Genomic DNA, 27052 nt, shown 5'->3' with positions numbered 1-27052 from the left:
AAACATCAATATGATAATGACCAGATAATCGTTTTTGTGATGTTGATTAAGGGATAAATATTAGCCAGGACACTGGGGCAACTCCTCTGCTGTTCTTCAAAATAGTGCCATTGGATCTTTTACATCCACCCAAACAGGCAGATGAGGCCTCAACTTAATGTCTCATCGAAAGACGGCTCGCCCAACAGTGCAATGCTCCCTCAGTGCTGCACTGGAGTGTCAATTGTGATTCAGAGGCAAGCGTGCTACCAACAGTGTCGTGGCTGACATTACAAACTATCGAACATGTTGATAATATCCTTGGATCCCTAAACTATGTGCTGTCATGGGTGAGTTAGAATTTCTTCCACCTGAACATTTGGGAGGGAGAAACCATAGTTTTCAGTCCTCACGTCAACGCCACTCTCTGTCATTGATCTCATCGCCTCACCCAATCATTCCCTTGATCTGAACCAGGCTATGTTAAACCTTAGTAGCTCTGAACTCAAGATTTGCTATTCTTGCAAATCTGTCCTGATGAGATCAAGTCGAAAAGCTTCAACAGCACGTCTCCTTTTTCAGAATAACCATTCTGACCATCCAACCTTCTAATAATCATATCCATCACTATCTTCATACTGTTGTGCTTCTCCTCTGCCTTTCTGGAAACCTACTCTCTAATTTGGGTGCCTTTCTATCCTCTTTCTCAGAAAAGATAGCTATGAAGTAACTGTTTAATGACTTGTATTGTGAATCTAGTCATTTGTTTTGCCCCTGCGTATATAATTTGGAAAACTTTGTTTGTTGTGAGATATTCTCAGCAATTCTGGATTTCATTTCGATTAGCGCCTCTAATTTTTTTTCACCTGATTTTGCTTGTTATGACTTAAACCCTCCTGTCAACCAGATTGCTTGTATACTTTAAAAACATTCTCATTATCCTGAATGTGCTAAACTTAAATAAGGGTAATTGCAAAGGAATGGGGGCAGAGTTGGCTGGAAAAGACTGTTGTAGGATTTTAGCAGAAAAAACAGTTGATGAACAATGGCACACGTTTAAGACGTTTATGACTCACAACAAAGATACATCCCAGTGAGGAAGAAGGATTCAAGGAAGGGGATAAACCAACCATAGTTAACCAAGTTAAGGATAGTATCAAATTAAAAGAAAAGAACATGGCAACATGGTAAGCTAGAGGTTATGGGCCAAGTGCTGGTAAATGGGATTAGGTAGGTCAGGTGTTTCTCACGTGTTGGTGCAGAGTCGATGGGCCAAAGGGCTCCTTCTGCGCTGTGATTCTGTGATTGGGAAAGCTTTAAAAACCAACAAAAAATGACCAAAAAAAAATAAAGAGGGAGAAAATAAACTTTTGAGGGTAAACTGGCAAGTAATATAAAAATGGCCAGTAAGAACTTCTTTAAATATATAAAAAGGAAGAGAGAGACCAAAGTGAGCATAGGGCCCTTACAGAATGAGGCTGGGGAAATAACAATGGAGAACCAGGAAAAGGCAGGGGAGTTGAATAAATACTTTGCTTCAGTCTTCAGTCTTCACGGTAGAAGATACTAATAGCATTCTAAAACTAAATAATCAAGGAGCAAAAGAGGGGGAAGAAATAAATACAATAACTATCACTAGAGGATAAGTACCAGGGAAACTAATGGGGCTAAAGGTCGATAAGTCCCCTGGACCTAATGGGTTGCATCCTAGGATATTAAAGGAAGTAGCTACAGAGATAGTGGATGCACTGGTAGTAATCTTCCAAGAATTCTTAGATTTTGGAAAAGTCCCAAAGGATTGGAAAACTGCCAATGTAACACCATTATTCGAAAAGGGAGGGGGACAAAAAACAGGTAACTATAGGCCAGTTAGCTTAGCATCCGTCATTGGGGAAATGTTAGAGTCTATTATAAAGGATATAATAGCAGAGCATTTAGAAATGCTTAATTAATCAAGCAGAGTCAGCATGGCTTCATGAAAGGGAAATCATGCCTGACAAATTTATTAGAATTCTTTGAGGAGGTAGCAAGCAAGATAGATAAAGGGGAACCAGTAGATGTAATATATTTGGATTTCCAAAAGGCGTTCAGTAAGGTACTGCACATAAGGCTACTTAATAAGATAAGTGCCCATGGTGTTGGGAGTAGTATATTAGCATGGATAGAGGATTGGCTAACTAAAAGAAGACAGAGTTGGGATAAGGGGGGCATTTTCAGGATGGCAACCTGTAACTAGTGGAGTGCCACAGGGATCAATACTGGGGCTTCAATTATTTACAATATATATTATTGATTTAGATGAGGGAAATTAATGTGCTATCGCCAAATTTGTGGAAGATACAAAAATAGGTGGGAAGGCAAGTGGTGAGGATGACACAAGGAGTCCACAGAGGGATATAAGCAGGTTAAGTGAGTGGACAAAAAAGTGGCAGATGAAATATAATGTGGGAAGATGTGAGGTTATGCATTTTGGCAGAAAGAATAGAGGAGCTGAATATTATTTAAATGGAGAAAGACTGCAGAAGGCTGCAACATAGAGAGATTTGGGAGTCCTTGTGCATGAATCCCAAAAAGCTAACATACAAGTTTAACAGGTAATAGGGAAGGCAAATGGAATGTTGACCTTTATTTCAAAGGGAGTATAAAAATAGGGAAGTATACAAGGCACTAGTTAGACCACACCTAGAATACTGTGAACAGTACACGCATTGGAGACAGTCCAGAGAAGGTTCACTAGGTTAATCCCGGGTATGGCGGGATTTCCTTATGAGGAGAGGTTGAGTAGATTGGGCCTGTATTCATTGCAGTTTAGAAGAATGAGAGGCGACCTTATTGAAACATATAAGATTCTTAGGGGCTTGACAGGGTAGATGCTGAGAGGTTGTTTCCCCTTGTGGGAGAGTCTCGGACCCGAGGGCATAATCTCAGAGTAATGGGTCGCCCATTTAAAACAGAGATGAGGAGGAATTTTTTCTCTGAGGGTTGTTAATCTGTGGAATTCTTTACCGCAGAGGGCTGTAGAAGCTGGGTCATTAAGTATATTCAAGGCTGAGATAGACAGGTTTTTAATCAGTAAGGGAATGAAGGGTTATGGGGGAAAGGCAGGAAAGAGGAATTGAGGATTATCAGATCAGCCATGATGTCATTGAATGGCAGAGCAGACTTGATGGGCTGAATGGCATACTTCTGCTCCTACGTCTTTATGGTCTTATGTTGCACTTTTTATCCCTGTGCAACTATATTGGCTTTAATTGCTCTTTAATTTTTATTGTTTAGAATTAATTTTGATTGTTGACTAACAATCCTATCTTTAAATGCTTTCCATATCTTATGGTACGACCTTCACTATTTTGTTTGTTTTTAATGCCTTTAACATCCTTTGTTTTATGTTGCCCCTGTGAAGTGCCTTGGAAGTTTTATTACTTTAATGATGTTATATAAATATAAGTTGTTGGTGTTTGTCGTTGAAAGCTACTCTTTTAAAAGTCCATGCAACTTGTTACTAATGCTAGGTTTAGTGCTAATATTAACTTTGAAACCTCTGAAAGGGTTTAAAATTCCATGTTATAAATTTGTGCCATTGAATTTATACGAGGCATTGAAGCTATTTCTCTTGTGATTTAATGACTGCTGCTGTTCTCGCCAAAGAGCAATTTATTTTACCTGGTTTGAGTTACTTCTGTGAGATAATGCATAAGCACACAACAAACCTGTCTCCATTCAGATGGCTATTAAGGTTACACGTATATCTTTGGTAATTGAGTCAGACTGGAGCATATACTGACACTAATCTATTACAACATTGTATATTTTCCATGGAACAAATATGACAACTAATTTTTGTGAGAGATAAGCCTGGCCAAAAATAAATTGTACTATACTTACATATGTCAACGAAGAAATATGTTCACAATGAGAGATGATCTATTATCCAGGCTTTGTAGCTCATTGGCTGGGATTTCTTTGCAGTTTTTCAGAAGCCTAGATTGATCTTTAAATGCACAATATTTAAATTGTGTAGAATGAATAAAATAAACATTTTACTTGACTGCACAAAATCTATTATTTTTAAAAGCTCTTGGTTCTGCTGAGTAAGTAAGGTAGTTTCTTTTTAAGTAAATGTAAGAATTTATAGTCTTGCTGGGATTTTAAAAGACTTCCTTTAATATTAGAAATTAAAAGCAGCTGAGTTAATTTTTTTAGAGTATTCATAAAGCTTGCACTCTGCAGCAAAAATCATATCAAGAGCTCGGGTATAGAGACAGTCTATCTTGCTGGCAAATGCAACTTTCTTGAGGTTCATTTTCTTTGTAAATAATGCCATCCAGTTTTAAATTGCATAATTTTTGAATCAAACTTTACACTCTGCAATCAAAAATTATTTGACAGAATCATCCCTACATAAATTGAAAATTAAGTTTATTTGAGATACTCTAATTGGATGGATGATCTTGAAATGTCTCTTGCACCCCCCAACAAAAACATCAAAGTTTCTCTCCATTTCCACCTCCTTTCACAAACTTTGCGAATATCGTTCAAACTCAGCAAGAAACAAAAATGTTTTATTAAAATAGCACTCTTTATATCTTCAGGATGCTCCAAAGTACTATATGGCAAACAAATTGCTTACACGCCATATCAAAAGTAAACACAGTAGCCAGCTTATGCATAGCAATATCTCATAAACAAAAAATAAGATAAATTATCAGTATAATCTCATTAAATATTAGCCAGGACTTGAGGCGAAGCATCAGTCCTTTTTAGAATAATGCCTTAGGTTTTTTATGTTCACCTGAGTAAGGAATTGGGACCTCACATAAATGCCTTATTACAGCACTTTCAACAATACATTACTTCCTCATGACACTACTGAATTCAGGAGCTTAATTGTCCCACAAAATTTCTGACAACTCAGTGACAGACTGCCAAGTTTCTGCCTCATTTACTGCCAAGTTTCTAAACCCCTCTGTACCTTCAACTGTGCTGCATTAGACAATAAGCCCATCTAACTGAACCATTGCAGGACATCTCAAGAAACAATATCATACTTGGTGCTGTATAAATGATAAGCTAACAATTAGGAGCCCCACTCATTGGTAGCACATACATCTGAATCAGAGGTAATAGTTTCAGGCTCCACTCCACAGATTTGACCATGTAATCTAGTTTGACACTTCAGTGCTGTGAAAAAGGAGCTGTCAAGGATGAGATGATAAACTGAGGTCTTCTGGTAATTGTAAACGATCCCATGGCATGCTTTAAAAAAGAGTGGAATGCTGCTGCTCTCCTGGCCAATATTCATCCTTCAACAAACATTAAAGCATGGATTATTTAGTTATTTATCACACTGCTGTTTATGGGACCTTGGTATGTGCAAATTAGCTGTAGTACAATCCTATGTTATATCAGTGTGGACACTTCAAAAGGACTCCATTGGCTTTAAAATGTTTTGAGTTGTCCTGAGTTAATCAAACTAGCTATATAGATGCAAGTTCTTGATCCAACCTTTCTGCATTAAAACCATGCTAATGGTGTTTTTTATGTTGTTATTTTTGATGCTAACAGTGCTGGCATTCTTATTTCTTGAGTCAGAGTTTTTGAATTCATGCCCCATTGCAGAAGTTGAGCACTGAAGCTGTGTTGATGCTTCAGTGTCGTATTGAGGGAGTTCTGCAATGTTGGAGTGACATATTTTAGGTAAGGCATTAAACTGTGTGCCTGCTGGACATAAAAGATCCATGACATTAGTTGAAGAAAAGCAGTGGAGTTTTCCCATTGTCCTGGCAAACATTTATTCCCCCATTTTTTAGCATATCTTCACACTTTTTCCCCTTTGGGGAATATTGGGAAAGTGGTGGAAAGATTCCTTGGCTGATTATCACCCAGTTGAATGCTGCTTCCATGGCCAACAAGTCCTGGCTTTGGACTTGCACCCAGAGCGTCTGACCCAGAGATAGGGATCCTATCACTGCCCCACAAAACCTCCTGCATTCCTCAGTTAGCACAGATCTCACTGCTATTTTAAAGCTTACTGTGCGTAAATTGCCTGTCATGGTTGCCTACATAACAGTAGTGATAATACTGAGGGAGTTCCTGGGACATGATATGCACTTTGTAAATTTAATTTTATATTGCCAAATTATTTCAATTTCTTGTGCATTGCTAATGATGCAAATAAAACAATGGAGCTGAAGTAAAATAATACGTTCAATCAGGCTTCTATTTTCAAAGATAAAGGCTCTAACAAGAAAAATCCTGTGTCCTTGTTTAAATATATAGGGCAGGTTTTTCCAGTCGGCAAGCGGGGGTAGGGCCCGCTCGCTGACGTGTAAAATGACACGGGGAAATGTCGCGACATCACCCCACGTCATTTAGATTTTCAGTTCGGCAGACGCATAGCAGAATCGGCGCCCCCGAACTGTCAACAGCCTATTAAGGCAATTAAAAAACTAATTAACATGATTGAGGTTGGATGGGCAGACCGGGAGCCCAGGCAGGCTTCAGAAAAAACATGAAACCTCATCCACGGGCGGAATGAGGTTTCATGAGGGTATTTAAATTTTTATCAAATGTTTAAATAAAAGTTATGGACATGTCCCAACTCATGTGACAGTGTCTTATGAGGGGACATGGCAGGGAAATTTTTTAATCACCTTTATTGAAAGTTTTAAATTGGAGCCGATCTCCCTGAGGCAGCCTCAAGGTGATCTGTGCGCTCTTTTGCGCACATACGTGAAAGAGCGCACTCCCAGCACCTGCTCAGGGAGCGCATAGCGCTTTCTAGCAGATGCCACATTGGGCAGGCCTTAATTGGCCTGCCCATGTAAAATGGTGGCGCGCCCCCGACTGGGGGCACCGATTGGAAGCCCGCCTGCCCGCTCCCACACTCCACCCCCCAACCCTCCCACCCCGGACAGGGGTAAAATGTTGCACATAATGAAAATATAAAGAAAAATGTGTGGAAGATTTTGTAACCTTCATAAAAACTGATAAACCTTTCAGTTTCTAATATATTAATTTAGTTGATTATTGAAAAAGAGCATTGCATTATCTAGCACATGAAATGGAATTGCCTCCTTCTATGCTATATCGTTCTATGAACCCGATTACCCTTTCATGCTACCTTCATCATGTCCAACTATTCATGTTAAATGTAACCTGAAATAGTGAAGCACAATGGAGCAGCTCACTCGAGCCCAATTGCAAAACACTCTTCAGTTGGGAAGCATAAGGTAATTTCCTCTATGGTACTGAGTTGCCAATCTTTTAGCCATGTTGCTATAGGGAAGCACCAAATTGAAATTTAAGAATAACAGCAAGAGGAGGATTTAATAATCCATAAGGGAAAAAAAGCATATTTCAAAAGTGTGACTTCTACAGAGCTGAACCCCGTTGAGACTGTTTAAGATCTGCAGATAAAGCCAGTGTGCATTCAAGTCTTGTAGCTGCAGCTGTGCTGCTGTGTAAATACTCGCCCTGTGATTGCTGTTAATCCCCAATACTCTCAACAGGCTTTCAGTAAATAGAATCCGAAAGTTGCTGTCTTTTCTTGAAAGTACAGTAAGCAAAGTTGAAAGGCTCTAGGGTGGGCAGTCGGAAGCTAAGCTTACTTTTTATCCTATGAAAGCATTAGACTATACAATCATCCAAAGAAAATAGGTACAATGATGCGAAATGCATCAAGTAGAAAGAGTGGTTGTCTTGATAATGCCCATAATGAAAAATGTATGTTAAAAGCCAAATTTTCCCTAAATAGCAGCTTGTGGAGCAAAACCATTGAATGAAGATGAATAGAATTCCTTCTTTTCACAATTACCTTATGTCATGGAATCGTTCAGTGACTAGATCAAACATACAGTATGGGGCAATAGCATTGTTTGCATCAGCAACTGTGTGAGGTTAAACAAAATTAGAGCTGTAAAATAGCATTTTTTTCCCCTTTGCCCTTTTATGCATTAAATATTTTCCTACCTCTTTGCCCTCTAATTATTTCCAGGCTTATTGTGGTTTTGTGCGACCTGGCGTTGATCCCAGGAATCTTTCAGCTGTAGCCACAGGGAACTGGGGATGCGGAGCTTTTCGTGGAGATGTCAGCTTAAAATGTAAGTAAACAAATGTTACCCAATTTTATTTAAATGTATCCCTGTGACAATATCATATGAGAAAGATTGTTTGGTCATTCATCTCATTGCGGTTTATGGGACCTTGCCAAAAAACAGCAGTAATTATACCTCAAAAGTGAATCTTTGGTTGTGACGTGCTTAGGGGCATCATGAGGATTCAAAAAGTGCTCTATTGATACAAGTTCTTTCTAAGTTCGTAAACAGTTAGCATTCCATTAGAATAGCAGAGAGAAATTCAATACTATAACACTTGAAGCACTAGTTTCTACCCTTGCATCTGTGTGTGTAATATAAGTTGATGCAATTTTATTTTAGTCATGTTGAATAACATGTTACAAATGTTCACCTATTTTGTTAATTTTATGTAATCAAGTGATTTTCATAAGAAAATAAATTATGAAGATCGCTTCAAAGTAAATAATTTGTGTGTTCCATCCATAAATCATTATAGTGAGTGTGTCACTGTTTAAATATCCAGACTTTGGATCTGTGCTTACTGAAGAGCTCAGCTCAGTCAAAGTGTTAGAAATGGCTCATAGCAAACCAGCCAGACTATTGCTGAAAATCTCTCAATTCTGCAAAGGAAGAGTATTTCATAAGATGTTGTTTGGAGATATTTGACATTCTTTGAAAATTAGTAGGAAATATCATATACATGCTGAATGTTTGGCTCAGATGCTTCTGGGCACATCTAGGTGACTATCCAGGTTCATCAGTTAACACTCTTTGATAATAAAATATAGTGTCAAAGGGCAAAATTACAGATTAGTGATGTGAGCCATATTCCTGATAATTAAGATATTGATCACTTCCAGTTTAGAAATTCATATGGAGGAAAGAACTGCCTTTCGTTCATTGACTTTCATTAAATAATTACAGTGCATGTTGCTTTGCAAGATATTTAGGTTTGGCATTTTTGGAACAGATGGTCAAGAAAAAGTCAACCCCACACTGAATAAGCGCCTACATAGAACAAGTGTTTAACATGGAAAAATGTATTCATTATATGAGGGGTTTGACTGTCGTAGTAATTTTGGAGTTCATCACTGGTCCCGAGGGACTCATTACTACCCCGGCTTTGCTTAATAATGAGTGCACCTTGGAGGATGTTTTTCTCATTGCTGATCCAAATAATAATATTGTTGTATTTAAGTGGCTCTTATATGTCAGTTGGTAGGCTGTTATAGTTTATAAAAACACTGAAGTGTTAAATGTTGCTTAGAAAATGGTTACTCGGAACACTGAAAAGCCAGGCTGAAGATGGCTTTAAAATTTAAAAAAACAATGTGTTACAAATCCACAATACTCACTCAGCATTTGAAGGAAATTGGCCAAATGTTTTGGGCAAGTTCCTTCATCAGAGTTTATATTTCTGATAGACTGACATACCGATGTGAATATGTTGCAGCCTTATTGCAGATGATGGCAGCGGCAGAAGCAGGGCGAGATGTGGTTTATTTCACCTTCGGAGACCGAGAATTAATGACTGAGATATATGATATGCACAAATTCCTAATTGAAAAAGAGCAGACTGTCGGTAAGCCAAGCTCATTTATAAAAGTTGCTTCCTACTGAATTGTCAACATTTACAATCTAAACATGCAGGAATTGATTGTGAATGACAGCAACATTTTCTTGTTTTATAGAAAAGGATCCTTTGCAAATGTTTAAACGCTGTAGATTGGTAGTAAAAATGCAAAATGTCTGTTAACTGCCTTGACACATCCACAGTCAATCCATTGCAGCTCTTCATTTGTGCCTGCATTGCTAAATGTTGCACTTAATTTGCTGGCACTTCAATGTTGAATGAATTCTGATAATCCATATACTTGCTCCCCAAATCTTGAACTGAAACCTTAGGCTGAATAGGAAGCATCTTTACTTCTGTCTTTTCCTTTTCAGGTCACATCTACAGACTTTTGGAGCGATACTTCAGTGAGGTGTGCCAACAGTGTTCCCTTCCAAGACCACCCATTAAACTCTACAACTTCATTTATGATTCTGTAGCCTTATACACAGATTCAACAGATGAGGATGATGAATGACAGCTTTTCATGCTCCTTATAAAGACCACCTTCAAACTCATGAGGCTGAGCTTTATTGCTCAGCATCACAATTATGCTTGCAAGACATCCTGATATTATAGCCCCATTCCTAATTAAAATTCATCTCAAAACCTTGTCCATTATTCTGACAATATTTTCTGAAATATTTTTGGTAGCGATGTTTATTAGTGCTAGAAGTCAAGCCTAAAGTGCTTCAAATTGAAATTTCAGGTATTGTAACCATGTGGAGCTGTTGGCCCAGGGACTAACAGGAGAAATATATATCTACTCTATATAATACATATCCTCGTCATACTTTATGCAATCATAATAGAGAAGCAGCTACCAATATAAATCCTGCCATATTTAAGAATAATTATTGCAATTAATCAGAGGGATTAAATTATTGCATTTAATCAGAGGGATTAAACCAATGTTATATTCTGATTTTTGAGTAATCTCTGGTTAATGGATTTTAATCAAAGTTGAAATCCCAGCATGCTCTGAGTATGGTTTTGTTAATGTGTTGTCAACAAAAATTAAAGACAAACTTTTAAATTAGAGCAGCAAGAAAATGATCCTCTTTGGTTCATATTGGGAGGGGAAGCAATGATGTGGTTGGTTTTTATTTTGATTTTAAAATAATTTAAGGACTTAAGTACCAGTTGTGTATTCTTTCAGACTATGGTACTTGATACCGAAAATATTAAGGAGCTGAAGCTGCTGGCTAAGTGGTTCCTATCAGTAACATATCTGGGGGGAATTCTGTGCCAATGTGTAAAGAAGTATTTTTTTTAATTGTCTAAATAAAGGTTTGATGTTGAGTACAAAGTTTTATGAAGTTCTTGACAACAATGTCAGGTTGCATTGTATGTTCTGGCTGACCATAAAGTCATATTGAATAGAATAAAAACTGCTGATTACCCGCAGACTGGAAACAACCAGACCTATGTTACAGAGCACTCAGCTATGACAAAAATGGGATTGGAAAGGGCTCATAGTCACAGTCTCAATTTTCCATCTCCAGTAATGTGAGGAATCAGGTGTATTGTGGATTCTGTAGCATTCAAAAAGTGAATGCTGAAGAGTTTTCAATATGTAGTCGACAGAAATCCTTCAGGGACTGCCTTACTAACTGAGTGGGGAACCTGGGAAACATGATTGATAGATGTTCCACTGATATGATCTGGTCAGTGAATGTGTTTCAACTATCCATAAGCAGTATAAGATATACATCATCCTACAATTATAAAGTGAAAGAAAGCAATCTTAGATAAATAAAGATCAGCTAAAATATTCCTGATGTGATTAGCGGCTTCAAATCTTCTGCAGTTGTAGAGTTGAGAATTGTGGCAACGTATTTCATGGGTTTTAGATTTTTTTTTACAGTAAGTGATATTTCTGATAATTTAGCATTCAAGTTATTATCAAATTTCAAACTTTCACAAAATAAGACTTTATATTCAGCCCAATGTGCAATCATTTTGATTCTCATTCATTCCTTGTGTATAGTATTGTGTTGGGATTGGGATTTCAGTTGATGCATTGCCCTGTAAGAAAATTGCACATTAAATGGTCACGTGAATTGTTGGCTGCCTGTTTCAGTTGTTAAAGTTAAATTTGTAGTTCTAGTTTAGAAAATTCTCACAGTTTTTCACCAATGCTACTTTGATACAGAGCTCCTTGATCAGACTGATCCTGGTCCATAGGACTTGCAGTATGTCATTGATACTTTCTAGCTATTACCTCCAATGAAACTTAATTTTATTGCCACACAATTTCTCTAAGTCTAAAGCCAGTTTCAATTAATAATGTATCAAATGTTATAACAACAGCAAGCAAACCTGCCAGTTCTCATCCTGTGTTAAACCACTTGATAGACATTAGGATGCAAGTGGACAGAATCTTGTACTTCACTTTGCCTGAGGACAGAGTGGGGCAGCATTGCTCAGTGCAAAAGCCAAATACTGCGGATGCTGGAAATCTGAAATAAAACACAAAATGCTGGAAATACTCCGCAGGCCTAGCAGCATCATTGGAAAGAGAAACAGAGTTAACTTTCAAGTCGTGACCTTTCATTCATCAGAACAGAGTCACAACCTGAAACATTAACTCTATTTCTCTCTCTACAGATCCTGCCTCTCCTGAGGATTTCCAGCATTTTCTGTTTTCATTACAGCGGAGCTCGGTATTACTTCATATTACTCTAGAAACTGCCAACAACACAATTGCAACTTGTGAAGAATTGATAATGCCTGACTGGGAAAAATATTACCATTAACAAATTACCTGCAGAAACTAGGGTTTTCATGAAATTTCAGCTAAAAACTGTAATTTTCAACAATGTTAAACTGACAAACTGTCATGCCATTTATCATCCACTTTATGTTGAATGATCTGTTTCACTTGTCTGAACTTCAGATAACTTTGGACCAAAACACTTTTGCGAAAGGCACCCATCCCCACTTCTCAGCAACCCCCACCAACTACACCTGCTCCCACAAGATAACCAATGCCAAAGCTGTATTGTCATGAATCATGACATTTTAATCATGCACATTGACTTGGTCTTATCCAATAAACGACAGATGAGGCCATAGACTACTGTTTTTCTCCTTGACAATGTATTTATCCTGAAAATGAAGGTGTATATTGTCCTATCACCGCCTGAAAGAGAAGGATCTTTTCCCTAAGCAATCAAATATCCTGATGTGCCATAGCCAACCAACACAATGCTGTATGGCATTGTGGCCAAACACAAATAGGAGGCTGACCATAAGGTTTTGTATTCGTGTGTTTCGGAAATCTGGCAATGTTTCTAAGGCAATTGGTAAATAAGGGATAAAGAAAATGCTGAACCAAAGCCGTGGGCTCAACCTTGTATTCCAAAATGGAAGTCATCCTTTCAAAGACATTTGGGGTCACTATAGCTGTCATGACTCACTGGGGATAGTGCACTGCAATGTCGAGCCCCACTGCTTCCCGAGCCGTGACAAATGTGAAAAAAGTTTGATCGACTCACCTAATTTAGGTTAACAATACAAGCACCAGGTTGGTAAACTTAATACATAAATAACTTTATTGAACAAACTGTCGTGAACCAGTGGAAAAATAAAGAAATATGAACTGCTAATTTCTAACTCTATTACCTAAACTCTACCCCTTCTTAAATACACACACACAAACACACACAAGGCACACAAAAACATGATTTTAAGGGTGGGATAAAACAGTTCAAGAGCACCAATTCCAGAGTATAGGATTCAAATGGTTGATTTTGAGCGATGTCTTCCAAATTCCTTTCAGTTCTTTGTTGATGACACAAGGTGGTGTTCCAGCACTTTCAGTCTTTAGTTCAGTGGTTGAGCATTTGCCTTTCAATGTCTCTAACAGTGATTTTTCTTCTTTGCCTCTTGACAGGGATTTCAGAGAGACAGAGCAGGTCATAGAGAAATGAAGAGAAAAAACCAGCTAGGTATTATTTTAGAATTACTGGAATCTGACACACACACGAGCAAGAAGTTTTAGGTCTTTTCCTTTTCAGGCTATGAACTATTCTGCTGCACTGCTGTCACACAAGCCCTGGTCAAGAGCCAATTAAAACGTTGTTGCCAGGCAGTTCTCCATTAGACCAGACTCCTCGGCACCACCCTGTCTTTCATGGCACACTCTGTTCCAGGACAGCAACATTGTATATATCCCTCACAGTGTTCCAGTAGGCATGTCCTTCAAACTGCAGCCATTGTAATTTTAATCCACAGTCCAACAGAAATAAAAAGATATGTTCTTTACATAGCTAAGAAATCCTGATAGATCTATCAATTCTGTCAGCCCTGTATTATGGGGCAATGGAGTCTCCAGGTAGATGTGCATAGACTTTGCTTCAACACAGGTTGTACAACACAGATCCACAAAACATTTTCTCCTTAGCTCCCACCTATCCCTGACCTATTTTGCTCCACCTGCTCCACGCCCTCTTAAACAGTATAAAACCCATCATATTTCTACTTCTCTTTAGCTCTGAAGAGTCATACGGACTCGAAACATTAACTCTGTTTCTCTCTCCACAAATGCTGCCAGACCTGCTGAGTTTTTCCAGCATTTTCTGTTTATTTTCTCATGTTCCTTAATTGACACTCACAAAAAGATAGGCCTAATCTGCCAGATGTGAAGCCATGTTGGTACAGGGTAAACACCGATCTACGATTCAGTACTGTTGGTAGAACAATACAATAGAATACAAAAATGCAGTATTTATCATGAATTTTACTTTATTGATGTCAGAGTCATTAATTTCGGTATCTAAGTTGCATCAAAAAATAATTGGCACAGAGTTTTTAATTTTTGCCATTATAACATAACAGAGTTAGCAAATACAGACAACTTCACAACAGAGCTGTGGCAAGATATGAACATTTAGATATCAGTTAGCAAGTTAGCCTTAGTAATATGCTGGAACACTTACAAAAAGCACCTTTACCTACTTAAAATCTAAGTACAAAAACAAAAATTGCTGGAAAAACTCAGCAGGCCTGACAGCATCTGTGGAGAGAAAGACCGAGTTAACGGTCCGAGTCCGTATGACTCTTCTTCCTCTTCAGAAGAGTCTGAGACTCTTCTTCCTCTTCAGAAGAGTCTCAGACTCTTCTTCCTCTTCGGAAGAGCCTCAGACTCTTCTTCCTCTTCGGAAGAGCCTCAGAGAAGAGCCTCAGACTCTTCGGAAGAGCCTCAGACTCTTCTTCCTCTTTTGAAGAAGAGACACATGGACTCGAAACGGTAACTTTGTCTTTCTCCACAGATGCTGTCAGACCTGAGTTTTTCCAGCAATTTTTGTTTTTGTTTCAGGTTTCCAGCATCCGCAGTGTTTTGCTAAAATCTAAGTAGTTTGTGTTTAGCTCAGGGATCAAACAGAAGACCTGTATTATTGTATTTCAGCTACTGGTTTTATTACATGACCTTCTTCAATTGTTATGGCTAGAAACTAGCTCAAAAGTACGGACTTAATTATTCCTCCTATGAAGATAGGAAATTACAGACTTTGTGCTAAACTGTAATGTAAATTGAACTGCACATAGGTTCCTGATGAGCACTTCAAAATAAGGGGTACCACAGAGTCTCCAAACTGGAAGCCTTCCTAGCCGCTAATGTAACAGGATAGCCTGTCTGAAATTGCAGTTGGCAATTGAAGCAAATGTTGCCGGAAACTTTGAAGAAGGTAGGGGTGCAACAAGTTGTTTGGCTTAATAAAACAAACACTAAAACTAACGTCAAATTGGGGAAAAAAGTGAATTTTTAAAAAATGTTTAAGAATGGTCAGTAACAATCTGTAGATCAGAATACAAGAAAACATTTCACAACGGCCTTTGCCAAAAGTGCATTGAGGCTCCATTTATTTTCTTTTGTGCTCTGCGCTTTCTTTGCACCTCTTTTTTCCTTCCCATCTCTGACCACTTCCCTTATTTTTTCCATTTCCCATGTCAGCCATGGCTCAGATGGTAGCACTCTCACCTTTGGGTCACAAGTTCTGGATTCAAATCCCAGTCCATGGGCTTGAACACAAGTGTCTATGCTGACACTCCAGTGCAGCACTGAGAGAGTGCGACTCTGTTGGAGGCGCAGTCTTTCAGACAACATTAAACTTAAGGTCCCATCTACCTGCTCAGGTGGATGCATAAGATCCCAAGGCATTATTTCGAAGCAGAGCATTTGCTGATTTTCAAGCCAATATTTATTCCTCAATCAACATTGCAAAAAAATTATCTCGTCATTATCACAGTGCTGTTTGTGGGAATTTGATGTGTGCAAATTGGCTGTTACATTTCCTACACTAAAACAGTGACAATATTTCAAAAAGAACTTCTTGACTGTAGAGTGCCTTGAGACGTCCAGTGGTCATGCAAAGCACTATATAAATGCAAGTCTTTCCTCTTGCTATATTTTGTGCAGCTCTCTTCAGCTTTTCTCCTATCCCACCCCTCTTTTTTTCTGTTTTCGCACCAATTTATACCAGACTTTTACAACAATCGAACTGCTACACACTGAGACTGCTAGGAACAGATAATGGACTTGAAGAGGCAGTGTTAATTGTTCCATTTAATAACCCCTGTACCACTTATGAACACCAGAGCTCAACGGAGCAGCAAACACTGTGAAGGGGGCAAAGGCATAACTCTCCTAAAAACTTAAAACAAAAACAGAATTACCTGGAAAACCTCAGCAGGTCTGGCAGCATCGACGGAGAAGAAAAGAGTCGACGTTTCGAGTCCTCATGACCCTTCAACAGAACTGAGTATAGTTAGGAGAGGGGTGAAATATAAGCTGGTTTAAGGTGGGGGCGGGTGGTGGAGAGAAGTTGAGGGTGGGGTGGCTGTAGGGACAAGCAAGCAGTGATAGGAGCAGGTAATCAAAAGATGTCACAGACAAAAGGATCAAAGAGGTGTTGAAGGTGGTGATATCTAAGAAAATGTGCTAATTAAGAATGGATGGCAGGACACTCAAGGTACAGATCTAGTGGGGGTGGGGTGGAAAGACTGACAAGGTATTAGTTGTAGATTTAAAAATAATGGAAATAGGTGGGAAAAGAAAAATCTATATAAATTATTGAAAAAAACAAAAGGGAGGGAGAAGAAACAGGGTGGGGATGGGGAGAGGGAGTTTCAGTCTTTCCACCCCACCCCCACTAGAGCTGTACCTTGAGTGTCCTGCCATCCATTCTTAAATTGGCACATTTTCTTAGATAATATCACCACCTTCAGCACCTCTTTGATCCTTATGTCTGTGACATCTTTTGATTATCTGCTCCTATCACTGCTTGCTTATCCCTACAACCACCCCACCCTCAACTTCTCAACCCCCCCCCCGCCCCCCACCTTAAACCAGCTTATATTTCACCCCTCTCCTAACTATACTCAGTTCTGTTGAAGGGTCATGAGGACTCGAAACGTCGACTCTTTTCTTATCCGCCGATGCTGCCAGACCTGCTGAGTTTTTCCAGGTAATTCTGTTTTTGTTTTGGATTTCCAGCATCCGCAGTAGTTTTTTTGTTTTTATCTCCTAAAAACTTTCCTTCTTTTGCTCTACACCCATTTTGTTTGTTCTCTTTTGCTTCCCAGTTCTCCGTTCACCTCATCTTTAGTATCTTTGCCTTAGTCCCCTTCCTCTTCCTGCCTTTATTAATTTCTTTGGTTTCTATCTCTCCTTTTCTGTTGCTGCCCCTTTCTTGCCTGTCACTCTCATGAATAGAATTTCTGGTGTATGCTTCACATTTGCAGATGTGGAGTCTTTGCTGCTCTGCTCACATTTTCAACAATTGTACGCATGGTCTTATATTCACCTTAGTGAAGCTGATCCCCTTCTCCTTGCAAGATTTGTGGAGGTAATTTATCCTCTTTATTTTGAGTTTTATTCCAGTTGTGTGCGTGCGTGTTGGGTTTGAAGCTAAAATTACAACAAAGACACAAAATATAACTGATCATAAGCAGGCAGAATGAGAGCTCGACATATAATTCTAATTCCCCATATTTTGTGCGCTGTGATGCTGTTGAGCCTCTAATCATTAAAAATTTTGGCCTTGGAGTTGCCGCTAGATTGCGCCATTTGATGCAAGCTACTCGAAATTGGTATAACCAGCACAAAAAATCATGGAATTTTAAGAGCAAATTTTGTGTTCAGCCCAACTCGAATTTCCATTTTCTTTAGTGCTAATTTTTTTAAAACGTTGCACAGGAAGCAGGTCCTATACAAAAAAAAAACCGGCCAACCCCCATAGTAAATTGATCCAAAAAAATTAAAACGCTCCTGTGATAAACCTATTTTCAGCTGTATTAAACTTAAAGTTACTGAAGTGTATCCAGAAATATTTTTAAAGCAATTTTTAAAAACAAAGTTATATTTTAAAACATTGCACTGTTCATGGTAGATTTTGCTTTTGGTGAAATTCAACTGATTTGTGCGGAAACTCAGGGGGAAAGAAAACACTTTTCAAATCTGACGCAATTTATGCCTGTTTTGCCAATTGTGCCCAAAGTGGAAACTGCCTCTAAGGTATGATTGTACTGTAAAATAACCTTTTCTGTGAACTATATTAGTTAGAGGTTTTGAGTCCTGCATAAGTAGACAAAAGCTGTAGATCAAAAAATTGTTTCTTTCTCTAATTGCTTCATTTTGTATTCTTTCCCCGGTAACTCGAGAACAACACTTGAAGCCCTCGGTTATATAGATGCATTCGAATTTTCACACAGAGCTAAGTAAACACAACTCTTTAAAGTTAACTGACATCAAAGGAATAGTCCATAAATTATGTTCAGAGTGCGGCAGCGTGGGCTCAATAATGAAAGCTTTGTAGGGCAGCCCCATGCTTGCTTATGACCTTTTGAGAAGGCAACCTGCCATAGTAAATCTGGGAAATTACATGCCAAATCATGCTCCATTTCTTCATTCATATTTTATCAAAGTAATTATATGTTTGTCTCTCGGACATTGAAAATAATTGCTTTCTTAAAATAGAATGGGGCCTAGGTTGCCGACTCATTGATTCTTTGGCACTTTTCTCTGTGAAGTCCTCCAACACACCCTTTCCTGTCATACAGTGGGCACCATTCATCAGAGTGGTTTTGACCCACTAACCCCGTGATAGCCTTGTTACATTGTTAAGGTTTAATCTGTGACCTATATTAAATTGGTCGTGCATTGCATTTCTGGATCACGTCCTGCCTTAATCACTGTCTTCTGTCTCCAACCATAAGTCCAATTTTCTTCAGAGGGAAATCCACATGGCTTGGCCAGAAATCTCTCATCTCCCACCTCTTTAAAATATTAAGTAGGACAATTGAGTCACAATTTTTTGTCTCTGTATCATTAAATTCAGAAGCTGCTAAACTTGTGGCATTGTCATCAAATTTCTCAAGACTCTGAAGAATTTTGTGATTGTTAGCAATGAAGAATGCTTTCCTTACATCAGACAGAGATGAAGTTCCAACTATCTGTTCTCAGCTATCTGGAAGGATCCACTGTAACACTTAATATTGCACTGAAGTCTTCCTTCCCTTAACCTAGCGTGATAATCAGTTGAGGTAAACATTGCAAAAAATCTCAATAACAATATATCGGGAGGTTTCATAAGTATTTAGCTGTAGATGTTTTGTAGTCAGCCTGTTAACAAAACAGTGACACAGAAGTATATATGTTTTGTACTTATGTCAACCTACACCTGGTCAGCCAAATATTCCACTTCCCATATATATTGAAGAAGAGACTTTGGAATATCATGAGTGTTTCCCACACCTCAGCAGCCACCTCTCCAAAAGGCCACCATTCATGAAGAGATCCAACACTGGATCAACTGCATCGTTCAACCTTCTACAAACCACGAGAGTGTGTTTGACAATAAAGATCTCTGCAAGTCAACAAAAACCCTAGTGTACAAAACAACTGTCTTCGCCACACCCCTGTACTGCAGTGAGAACTGAACTGTGTATCAGTGACACTAAGGGTGCTAGAGAAATTTCATCAGCAAAGGGAGCACCGTTGGAACAAATGCTAGTGTCCTTCTTGAAGACAGCTCCACAAGCATTCAGGTAAAACTCCTGCAAAATCAACCAATAAACTGGGCACTGTCCGGTGGACTCAGATCCACCTCCCCAGCCAGGTCCTGTTTTCTCAACTCTCAAATGGCCAACTTTTCAAGGGTGGATAGAGAAAATGCTTCAGACACTCTGATGCTCTCACTGAAGTGTGGTGGCATTGACAATGAATGAGGGGGGGAGCTTGTTACCAATTGTTCAGAATGGTGACAAATTGTCCATCAAGCTGCATTACACTTTTGAGTCCCAAGGATGAGGCAAAGCGGTGCCAGAGAGGAAGGAAATCCTGCACCCCGGATCCCACTACCTCATGGGATGCCCTGCCCAATGTGGCCAAGATCTGCAGGTCAGGAATTGGCCTGTTCAGTCACATGAATATCCATGGCAGAAACTCTTGACCCTCTAATCAAGGGACAACAGAGGACGACGGCACAACAGTGAATCTGAAAAATAAGGGCCACTGATAAAGCACCACAAAAATACAAGCTTTTATTTATGTTTCAAAATTGCCTGAAAGGGCTTTAGGGCCTTTTTGAAGTCCATTAATGTCGTTGTTAGTGCCACCTATAAATTGCCAGTAGAGTCTCCAATAGGCACTTCAATCAAGACTTTCATTAACACAAGAGAGACCAGTGATTTATGAAAATGGACATTTGATAACAATCAGAGACTAGCCCCTTCTGCAAAAAAGTATTTTTGTTTGAAATGCATCAATTTTTAAGTTCTCCTTTTCACAACCTATACAGGCAAATTCTAACAAATAAGTTCTGCACTGTAAATGTCTGTTTATCTGCTGTGCACATACTTTCTCCAGGAAATTATCAATTTATGCGCAGTGCAGGAATAAAAGTACCAGACAAGGCACATCATGAATTAGCAGATTGCCTGTCAGCTTGATGCTGACTTGGAAACCATTTGGCAGTGCAGATACTGACTTCTGACTTGTGCATGTGAGAAACACATTTCAAAAGAGGCATCAAATAATAATCGACTAACTGGTGCATAAAAAAAAATACAGATAAAATCTCTTGGTCTCCCTGCCCAAGAGTTCTCTCGACTCTTGTGTTTAGAGAAAACAATATTTAAAAATTTTAACGATTTTAATAAGATCAGATATGATTTGGCCAGAGTGGGCTGGGAACAGCTACCTTTAGATAAATCTGCGTCAGAGCAGTGGGACTCATTCAAGAAGGAAATAAGGAGAGTTTAGGACCAATGTATTCCAGTAAAGACAAAGGGTGGGACAATCCAGGGGATCCTGGATGTCAAGGGATATGCAGGATTGGATAAAGAGAAAAAGGGAGGCTTATGGCAGATACCGAGGGCTCAAAACAGCGGAAGCCCTAGAGGAGTATAGAATATGTGGGGGGGAACTTAAAAAGGAAATTAGGAGAGCAAAAAGGGAGCATAAAAAATCATTGGCAGATAAAGGAAAATCCAAAGTATTTTACAAGTACATTAAGAGTAAGAGGGTAACTAGGGAAAGAGTAGGGCCTATTAAAGACCATTGTGGTAATTTGTGCGTGGAGCCGGAAGTACATAGGTTCTACATGAATACCTTGTGTCGGTGTTCACAAGCGAGAGGGATGACACGGGTGTGGAATCAGGCAGAAGGACAGTGATATCATTAAAGAAATTAGCTTAGAAAGGGAGGAGGTCCTAAGTGGTCTGGCAGGCTTAAAAGTAGATAAATCTCTGGGCCCGGATGAAATGCATCCCGGGCTGTTGAGTGAGGCAAGGGAGGAGATAGCAGGAGCACTGGCAATAATTTTTAATATCTCTCCGGCCACAAGAGAGGTGCCAGAGGACTGGAGGACAGCCAAAGTGTCCCCGTTATTCAAGAAGGGATGAAGGGATAAACCAGGGAACTACAGGTCAATCAGTCTAACCTCAGTGGTGGGGAAACTATTGGAAGCAATTCTGAGGGACAGAATTAATCTATACTTGGAGAGGCAGGGATTAATCAAGGACAGTCAGCATGGTTTTGTTAAGGGGAGGTCATGTCTGACCAATTTGATTCAATTTTTCGAAGAGGTGACCAGGTGTGTAGATGAGGGCAATGCATTTGACATTGTGTACTTGGACTTCAGCAAGGCTTTTGATAAGGTCCCGCATGGGAGACTGATAACAAAGGTAAGAGCCCATGGGATCCAAGACAATTTGGCAAATTGGATCCAGAATTGGCTGAGTGGCAGGAAGCAGAGGGTGATGGTCGAGGGGTGCTTTTGTGACTGGATGCCTGTGTCCAGTGGGGTTCCACAGAGATCGACGTTGGGTCCCTTGCTGTTTGTGGTACATATAAACGATTTAGATTTGAATCTAGGAGGGTTGATCAGTAAGTTTGCAGATGACACGAAAATTGGTGGGGTGGTAAATAGTGAGGAGGATAGCCTTAGATTATAAGAGGATATAGACGAGCTGGTCAGATGGGCTGATCAGTGGCAAATGGAATTTAATCTGGATAAGTGTGAGGTGATGCACTTGGGCAGGACAAACAAGGCACGGGAATACACGATGAATGGTAGGACCCTGGGAAGTAACGAGGATCAGCGGGACAGGTAGATAAGGTGGCTAAGAAGGCATATGGGATACTTGCCTTTATTAGCCGAGGCATAGAATGTAAGAGCAGGAAGGTTATGTTGGAAGTGTATAAAACACTGGTTAGACCACAGCTAGAGTATTGCGTGCAGTTCTGGAATCCGCATTATAGGAAGAATGTGATTGCACTAGAGAGAGTGCAGAGGAGATTTACCAGGATGTTGCCTGGGCTGGAGAGTTTTAGTTATGAGGAGAGATTGGATAGACTGGGGTTATTTTCCCTGCAGCAGAGAAGATTGAGGGGGGACATGATTGAGATGCATGAAATGATGAGGGGCATAGGTAAGGTAGACAGGAAGGAACTTTTCCCCTTGGTGGAGGGATTAATAACCAGGAGGCATAGATTTAAGGTAAGGGGCAGGAGGTTTAGAGGGGATTTGAGGAAGAATTTTTTCATCCAGAGAGTGGAGGGAATCTGGAACTCACTGCCTGAAAGGGTGGTCGAGGCAGAAACCCTCAACATTTAAGAAGTATTTGGATGTGTACTTGTGATGCCATGGCATACAAGGCTATGGGCCTAGTGCTGGAAAATGGGATTAGAATAGTTAGGTACTTGTTTGACCGGCGCAGACTCAATGGACTGAAGGGCCTTTTTCTGTGTTGTAGACCTCTATGACTCTATAACAAACTCATTTGACATATTCCATTCTATTGATGGAACTCAGATGTTTTCAGTATTGATTAGGTTATTGATTTCAGGTCCTTTGCATTTTACTTGTCAGTTTGGCTCCGCGGTAGTATACTCAACTCTTGAGTCAGAATGCCATGCATTGAAAACCTGATCCAGGGACATGAGTGAATTGGGCTGGATTTTGTAGTCAGCATCAAAACAATGACAATCGCTGCTGACCTCAAAAGAAAACTGCCCACAAAGATCCACTGATCACCCAAGCGTGGATTTTCCCCTTTCTTGAAGACAGTTTAAATCTGGCACCAAGTTGAGAGGATCCCAGCAGGAGCGATGTCAGCAAGCAGGGTAGACAGCCAATCACAGTGAAAGATTCTCACAGATAGCAAACCAGAAAGTTAAAAGCGCTGATTATCCTTCATTTTTAACTTAAATTTTCAAACATTAAAATAAATGGTTATGATTGGATTTAGATAGAAGCTAAAATATCATAAATAAGCTTTAAAAAGTATTTTTTTAAAATACATGGAGTTTTTTATTATAATAGAAAAAAATTTAAATTACATTAACATAAAATTAGCTTTTCGGGGCCAGTGCGGAGATTTAGCAGTAGTTATGAAGTTAATTTAAAACCCGCTGTTCAAAACCCAATTACATCTCATTCAACAAGGTACAACTTTTTCAGGGGATTTTTTATAGCCAAACTAACGGTGTAAAAGGGAAAGTTTTTGTAAATTCATTAACTGCTTAAACATCATGTGCTGGGGGACTTCAACAGCACATCTCTGGAGAAGCATGGAATCATGAATAGCAACTTCTGGATTTCCATGTTATTCTGCACCTGCATAGACTCCAGAGCTTGCTGTCAATCTCAGCGGAATAATGATGGCCTTCGTGACCACAGGAAAACCTGGGCCAGTATCTGGACTGTCAACCCAATGCAGCGCTGAGGGAATGCTGCACTGTCAGAAGTGTTCTGGCTTTTGGTTAGGTAGAAGATTGGTCATGTAGTGGTAATGTCACTGCATTAGTAATCCAGAAGCCCAGGCAAATGCCCTGGGTACACGGGTTCAAATCCCACCATGGCCGCCAGTAGAATTTAAATTCAATTAATTAATAAATCTGGATTTGAAAGGTAATCTCAACAATGGCAACCATGAAACTATCGGTGATTGAGATAAAAACCCATCTGGTTCACTGATGTCCTTTAGAGAAGAAAATCTATCGTCCTTACCTAGTCTGGCCTACAGGTGACTCCAGACCCTCAGCGATGTGGGTGTCTCTTAACTACCCTGTGAAATGGCCTAGCAAACTATTCCATTCAAGGGCAATTAGGGATGGGAAACAAATGCTGGCCTTGCCAGCGATGCCCATATCCCCTTGTAAGAATACATTTTGGTTGAAATATTTAACAGTACAGGGGGGACATAAAAGATCAGACACCGCTTGAAAAAGAGCAGGGGATTTCTATCAATATCCGGGCCAACATTTCACACAAATAATACCACCAAAGTGATTAACCGGCCATTTATTGTGTCAAGTAAGTTGTCTCATGTTTGCCTGCACAACATTAGTGGCTACATTTCAAAGCTAATTAATTGGTTGCAAAGCACTTTGAGACATTCAGAAGACGCGAAACATGTTTTATAAATACAGCTTCAGTCTAGAAACCTGCATTTAAATTTTTAATAAAAATATTCCATCCCTACACTTTTTCAGATAAAGTGCATGTTCTCATTTAAGTACCACATACACATTGCAATTACAGGAGTAGTAGAATGATTTAAGTAAATTCATCTTCAATCAAATAATTCACCTTATGCAATTAATAATTAAAGATTTAGCTCTATACTTCTTTACTTGTAGATTTGAATGAAAAGCCAGTCAGAGGGGTATTGATTTCTAGGAGAAAAATCACCTTCGAACATTGAACTGGAATTCCCCATTGTATCAGGCAAAATGACATGTCGAAAATGTAATGCTGGGGTTGTACAGGGCAGCAAATCAGTAAAGTGCGTAATATCGGAATGAGAGAAGGCAGGAACCATTAGGGAATAAGAGAATGCCAGGTGACAGGGCACTGTTTCAGATTGCTTCATCACTTTAGCTTGCTGGCGATTTCTAGTTAATTGAGCTGCCTGTTTGGTGTTCAGATATTACTTGAACTCTTGACATGTCCATGATAAATGGCATTAGGCTGCGGGTGAAATAAAATGGGATCCGCTAATGACGTGACAGATTGTTGCCAGAGGGCAGGTAAAATCATATTTCCGGGAATAAATTTTATCAACTAGATTTCTATTCACTTATTGTACCGTTGGCAAGTATTTTATTTTCTAACAAACCAGATGGCTTGGAATTTAATGTTTTACTCTAGAATGTCTTCTGTGCCATGTCATTTCTCTCCCCACAAGACTGATAATTAATTTGTGTGAAAGTCAAAGGTGGTGACAGGGATCGTAATCAGGGCAACCAGAGCCATGGCAGGGATTGTAATCAAGGCCTTGATAGGGACAGATATCAAAGCAGTCACAGGGACTGTAATCAGGGCAGAGACAAGGACTGTAATCAGGGCTGTCATCAAAGAAGAGACAAGGACTGTAATCAGGGCAGTCACAGGAACTGTAATCAGGGCCTTGACAGGGACTGTAATCAGGGCAGTGAATTGATTTGGAAAGAAAAGGCAGCAAAAGATGGATGACTGCAGTAGGAGGGATAATTTTGAAACCCCGACACAGGGCATTTTTAGACTCCATCCTCTTTCTTTCTCTGTGCAGAGTCATTTTGACTGTGCATTGCTTCTCAACATTGAGCAATCTTTCCTCCACTCACCTCTCCACGTCCGTAGTTGAGGCCAGGGAATCGAGGCAGATGGTGATTAGGTTGAAACCTAAACAAATTGTGGAATTCCAGAATATGATGGAAAGATATCCCAAAGAAACCCCCCCACCCAACACCTCCCCAACACCTAGGCAAGAGCTTCCCACCCAGCATGAACAGGATTCATGAACTGATTATCAACCTTCCCCGAACTCGTACAATATGAATTGGACATAATCTCCCCCCACAGCTCAAATTCCAATTTGATCACCACTAGCTAAAACTCTCTCAATGACCATCCCTCCCCGCCCCCCCCCCCCCACCACCACCACCACCTCTATTTCCCAATCCAAAGCACTGCCTGGATACCAAATCCTTTCCCACTCAAGTCCTTACTGGCTGCAAATCCCCATTATATCCTGCCTGTACCTCATTTCATTTCAACAAGCTGCCATCCCTGACTCAATGGTAACTCTTTTCCAGTGGGCATTGGCCAACACCTGAATAACAACAACTTGCATTTATTTAGTGCATTTAACATCGTAAAACACCCCAAGACACTTCACAGGATTGATTATCAAACAAAATTTAACACTGAACTACATGAAGAGATATTAGGATAGATAATATGATGTAGATTCAAAAAAAATGTCTTAAAGGTGGAAAGAAAGGTGGAGAGGTTTACGAAGGGGAGTCCAGAGCTTAGGGTCTTGGCAACTGAAGGTGCAGCTGCCAATGAGGGAAGAAAATCAGAAAAGAGAACAGAACTGGAGGATTGTAGGGCTGGAGTAGATTAAAGAGGTAGGAAAGGGTGAGGCCATGGAGTGGTTTTGTTTGAAAAGAAGGATGAGAATTGTAAATTTGAGGCAGGCCAGACCTTTTTTACCCCAAAATATACTTTATTCATAAAATTTATATAAGTACATTACATAACAGTTCAAAGTTGACATTACATAAAGCGCAAAACAGATCAAGTTTATTTCAATATAATACATGGCACTGAATTGTCTCAGTACCACTTGTAAAGAAAATATCAATTCTTTCCCAATATTACTGTGGGATACAGTGTAATCTTGTGTGTTTTAGTTTTCTTTTCTTTTTCTAATAAATGTTTTAATTTAATATTTAAAATCTCCAAAAGCGGTGGTGGAATCATTACTTCTGACTTCAGTGCACATACCATATCGTAATAAAATACAAACGGCAAATTGTTTTGATAGCTTGGCCAAGTTTCCCTTTGGGATTTGGTCAGCCTGGCAATTACCACTTGCCATATCA

General features: G+C 39.5%; 1 protein-coding gene across 2 annotated transcripts in view; it reads left to right on the top strand.

The window, feature by feature from the left end:
• Positions 1–10978, top strand: part of parga (poly (ADP-ribose) glycohydrolase a) — a 178697-nt gene extending 167719 nt beyond the window's left edge. For both annotated transcript variants that reach the window (XM_078530846.1, XM_078530845.1), the window contains exons 16-18: positions 7976–8081; positions 9511–9639; positions 10005–10978. In XM_078530846.1, coding sequence (XP_078386972.1) covers positions 7976–8081; positions 9511–9639; positions 10005–10147 — 378 coding nt within the window. In that variant the 3' untranslated portion in view covers positions 10148–10978. The remainder of the gene's footprint in view (positions 1–7975; positions 8082–9510; positions 9640–10004) is intronic.
• Positions 10979–27052: the final 16074 nt, after the last annotated feature.

This window comes from Cetorhinus maximus, chromosome 27, assembly GCF_964194155.1.
Source record: "Cetorhinus maximus chromosome 27, sCetMax3.hap1.1, whole genome shotgun sequence".
Taxonomy (NCBI): Eukaryota; Metazoa; Chordata; class Chondrichthyes; order Lamniformes; family Cetorhinidae; genus Cetorhinus; species Cetorhinus maximus.
This window is presented reverse-complemented; position numbering and strand designations above follow the sequence as displayed.